Source organism: Castanea sativa, chromosome 6, assembly GCF_040712315.1.
Source record: "Castanea sativa cultivar Marrone di Chiusa Pesio chromosome 6, ASM4071231v1".
Taxonomy (NCBI): Eukaryota; Viridiplantae; Streptophyta; class Magnoliopsida; order Fagales; family Fagaceae; genus Castanea; species Castanea sativa.
This window is the reverse complement of record NC_134018.1, coordinates 61,935,092-61,939,835: the sequence shown is the minus strand read 5'-3', so window position 1 is coordinate 61,939,835 and position 4,744 is coordinate 61,935,092. Positions and strand designations below refer to the sequence as shown.

The 4,744-nt window shown below is 36.3% G+C and overlaps 1 protein-coding gene across 1 annotated transcript; it reads right to left on the bottom strand.

Annotated features, from left to right (window-relative positions):
- Window positions 1-517: 517 nt before the first annotated feature.
- LOC142641273 (trifunctional UDP-glucose 4,6-dehydratase/UDP-4-keto-6-deoxy-D-glucose 3,5-epimerase/UDP-4-keto-L-rhamnose-reductase RHM1-like) lies at window positions 518-4,231 on the bottom strand. The gene is made up of 3 exons (XM_075815679.1): window positions 4,145-4,231; window positions 1,307-2,901; window positions 518-1,215 (listed from the first exon to the last, which is right to left on the bottom strand). The coding sequence occupies exons 2-3, from the start codon at window positions 2,888-2,890 to the stop codon at window positions 751-753; spliced, it is 2,049 nt and encodes a 682-aa protein (XP_075671794.1). The 5' UTR covers window positions 2,891-2,901; window positions 4,145-4,231; the 3' UTR covers window positions 518-750.
- Between the last annotated feature and the right edge of the window lie 513 nt (window positions 4,232-4,744).

Here is a 4,744-nt window from a genome sequence, read left to right as displayed (position 1 = left end):
AATTGCAAATGATGATTCTTGTCAGAGAAAAGATCATAGGACTTGTTCATACTTCGTAGAAATAGGGAAGAAGACTAAATGCGATCGAGAGATACTGGCCAATAGTGCAAACATGAGAAAAATGGTACTTTGAATATATATATGAATATATAGTAGAGGTTCAATTGTAGTGTGTATATATATATATACTCTACTTCATACTTGGGATGTAGTGCTATTGCATCGAGATTTGAAGAGCTGACATCCATTTAGAAAGTAAATTAAACTTTTTAACAGGGAGCGTCTTGCGTCTAGCATTTTTTTTTTTTTTTGAAGCACATTTCAATGTTGAAACACACTTTTAATAGATCTGTGTACTATTTATGAGACCTACAAACATTTTTTTTCATTAATTTTTATTAAAAATTGATCTCACGACATTGTTTATATATTTAAAAATTAATTTGTTACAATATTTTTAATTTTTAATTTTTAGCAAAATAAGTGCAATTCAAACCAACAGTAAGATTCAAATATTTCATAGCCATGAGTGGACAGTCCATTTAGATATACTGAAGCTGCCTCAAAAAGCTCCTAACAATATATTCAAACTAAACAAACAATACCACTGAGTGGAATTATTCCTGCAAATAACAACAAAAAGAAACTGCTACAAGTGAGAGGTAATGAAATATGGCTACATGTAAACAAGAAGAAAGTAAACCAAAATCTGTTGGATCTGTCCATTGGCCGAGGTTCTTCATGAAATGCTTATTTTGACACTGCACCAGCAATGCTTTTCTTGTTGGGTTCAAAGATGTATTTAATCAGGGAGTCCTTGATTGACAACAGCTCAGGGAATTCTTTCTTCAACTTAGATGCATCCATTTCATTGTTGCTTCGAGGTGCAACAAGAACTTTGGCCTGTTCTTCCAATGTAAAGTTAACCCACTTGAAATTAGGGTCAATATAGTTCTTGTACAGCTCCAGAACCTCATTATGACTCACAACACCAGGGTTTGTGAAGTTCCAAATGCCCCTGCGGTTCCTTTTGGCCAACTCAATTGACATGGGCAGCAGCTCATCCAACACAGTCATGCTGTTTGGAATGTCAACTACTTTCTCATATTGTGTAATCTTTCGGACAAAGTTTCGGGGGTGGCTCAGATTGGAGGATATTGGCATTCGGGCTCTGAGGGTGCAAACATTGTCATATTCTTTCAAAAGATCTTCAGCCTGGCAACAAAATGAAAAATAAAAACATTACTATATATCAAGAAATTCTCAAAATGGAATGGCAATCAAAATGGGCAGTGAAAGAACTTACCACAGCTTCGGATTTGGAATAGAAAGAACCAGTGTAATTAGGCTTCTCTTCCTCCTTAAACCCAATTCCTGACCCCATTGGATGTTCTGCATCAAATTCAAAAATACAGCCACTACCATAATTCATCATTAGGAGGCCATGTTCTCTGCAGACATCTGCCAAGTTTAATGTACCAACCACGTTGGTCCGAATTGTCTCAACCTTATGACTTTCACACCAATCTGCATTAGGCCTGCCAGTCAATCCAGCAGCATTGAAAACATGGGTTGGTTTAACAGTCCGAATTTCTTGCAGGAGTTGTGACCGTTCCTCCAAACGCCCCTTCCCATACACAAACAGTATCCCTTGCTTCTCACAAAGTTGCCCAAGAAGACCCCCAAGGTAACCTGTTCTGCCATAAATCAAAAACTTCAGACCTCCCTTCTGAGTAGAGGGGCTGTTCCTTGGACTTCGGGGACTTCGGACTACCATTCCGCTCGCAGTAGAATTGTTTGCCACAAAAGAGGAAGCAGAATTGCTGTTATGAGGCCCATGAAAATTTCTTTCAATTCCAGGCACCATTAACATTTTTGGATGAGGAAGCAATGCTCCAGAAACATCACCCCACCAGTCAGAATTGTTGACATACCATTCTGTAGTCTTTTTTAGGCCCTCTTCCCATGAAGTACGTTCAAACCATCCCAAAGTCTTCAACTTCTGAACATCCAAGAAGTATCTTTGGTCATTAAAAGGCCTGTTCTCCACATACTTAATATGGGTTCCAGGGTTCAAAGAGAAAAGTTGGCAAATTTCCTTAGCCACATCAATCACTCTTCTTTCTTTCTGTGTGCCAATGTTGTAAACATGGCCAACTTCACCCCTATGGAGAATGGTTTCAAATGCTTCAGCAACATCTTCACAGTAGAGATAGCTCCTAACATTAGAACCATCCCCATGAATTGGTAGAGGCTGTCCCTTCATGGCCAAAAGAATGAATTTTGGAATCAACTTTTCAGGGAATTGGTTAGGCCCATAAACATTGTTACCTCTAGTAGTGATCACTGGCAATCCATATGATCTCCCATATGCCATGACAAGCATTTCAGCCCCAGCTTTAGTAGCAGAATAAGGATTTGTTGGAAGGAGCTGAGAAGCCTCAATGTTTCCCATGACAGCATCCTCATCTGTCTCCCCATAAACCTCATCAGTGCTCACATGGATGAACCTCTTAATTTGACCAGTGACTTTGCAAGCCTCGAGAAGGACATGAGTGCCATAGATGTTGTTCTTTGTGAACTCGAAGCTGTTGCCAAAAGAGTTGTCAACATGAGTTTGTGCTGCAAAGTGCATGATGGTGTCAATGGACTCAGAGAGGAGGATGTAGTTGACAAGGTCTGCAGTGGCAATGTCTCCCTTGATGAACTTGAAGTTTTGGGCTGATTTTGAAGGAAGAATGTTCTTCAAGTTTGAGCAGTAGTCAAGCTTGTCAACGACAACAATCTTGTAATCTGGGTAGTTTCGGACAAGCCGATTGCAGACATGGGAGGCAATGAAGCCAGCTGCTCCAGTAATGAGGATGTTCTTTGGTTTGTATGTTGTGGCCATACCTAACCTGGCTGCACATAATTTGAAATACAAAACATTCACTCAAAATGAAACGAAAATACATAGAAACTAAAACATAATCCACGCTCAGAGAAACATATATAGGAGAAACAAATACATCATCAACTGCTGTGGTATAAATTTGAAACAGAAAAAAAAGAAAAAAAAAGAAAAAGAAAAAGAAAGACTTCACTATCCTAAAACAGGGTTTAGTATTCAACTAGCAAAGAATCAAGAAGAAAGAGTTGAGGTGTGAAGACATGATGGTAAAAAAGACATCCGTATCAGTGAACATTTAGTTCAATTTTCCGTTCAATAAGCATAAATTTTTCTCATAGTTATACTTTCATATGTAGTGTTTGTGTGTACAAAAGAGAATTTGTGTACACTCATGTGCACGTGTGTGTGCGCATGCATGGGTCGTAGATATGGATATGTTATTAATGTATAGGTCAACGGAAACTAAAAAAGGAAAATGATATCAATAACAAGAAAAAGAAATTCCAAAATGGAAAAGTGTTAAATTTTTATGAGAGAATAAAATGATTTCAACCAACCAATTATGCCTCCACGTAGGGGGAGGAAAAAGAAAAAGAAAAAGTACAAGCCTCTGTTTGTTGTTTTCCCAAGAAAAAAAAAAAAAAAAACCCTTTTTCTCTTGAAAAAAAGAGAGTCCAAGCCTCTGTTTGTTGTTTTCCGAAGAAACAAAAAAGAAGAAAAAAAAAAAAAAAACCTTTTTCTCTTGAGTGAATAAAGAGAAACTTATTTATTTATTCAATCAAGAAAAACAAATGTAAAGGGAACCAAGTAGTGTAATTTAAACCCAAAACTAGCTAGATATACGCCCGCAAACAAACTTCGTTTTCAGAATTCAATATATGAATACTTTTTCAATATATTTTGAACCTATAAACTATTAAACTCACCTTCACCCTTTTCTTATAAGAAAAAGGATGTGTTATTTATTTGACTTAGAATTTGCTGACTCATTGATAATAGTAAAGTGATTATGTTACAAATATAACTAAATTAAAGAATTAGTTTATAAATAAAATACCATATACTTCAAACTACAAAAAGATTAATCTTTACTTGAATAAACTTGATTAGAACTAAAAATCTAGGCTATCCCCAGTCCCCACCCTAAAAGTCTATTTCACTAACCCAAACCTAAATATTAATTTTTTGGGTTTGGGTGCCCAACTATGGACTCCCCTTGATAGAGAAGAGATACAAATAAAGATAGAGACTTACAAAGAGAACCGGAGTTGGATTGTAAAAGAAGAGAAAAAAAGAGAAGAGCACTGTAATTTCAGACAAGGTGCAAAGAAAGAGAAGTAGAGATGTATGGTTGAGAAATAAAGGTAGTAAGAATGTGGTATTTATATATTGATAGTTCACTGTTATGGTGGGTCAGAAAATAAGTGGGCTTTGATTGCGAGTGAAGAATTTTGTGAGAGTAATACTTATCTTCTACCCCCACTATGGGTATGGGGGGGAAGACAAGACAGTCTTCCCTAGACTTCCATATCTTTCTCTGTTTTACGAGGAAATTAAGAAAAAGAGAGAGCAGGCTGGGACCAACATAGATAGTTTTAGTGAGTAATTCAAATTTCAAATAAGGTACTTACCAAAGTTGTACTTTCCTAACTAAGCATTCATATACTATATCTAATTTGTCAAGTATTATTGATTGATTCTCGAAGAAAAGAAAAGAAAAAGAAGGGAAAGGGGAGATTTTTCTTTTCTTTTCTTTTTGTTCTTGAGAATTAAAAAGCGAGAGAATTGAACTTAGAGTTTTTGTTAGAGATTCCAATTGCAACTTACTCTGCAGTGTTTTTTATTTATTTATTT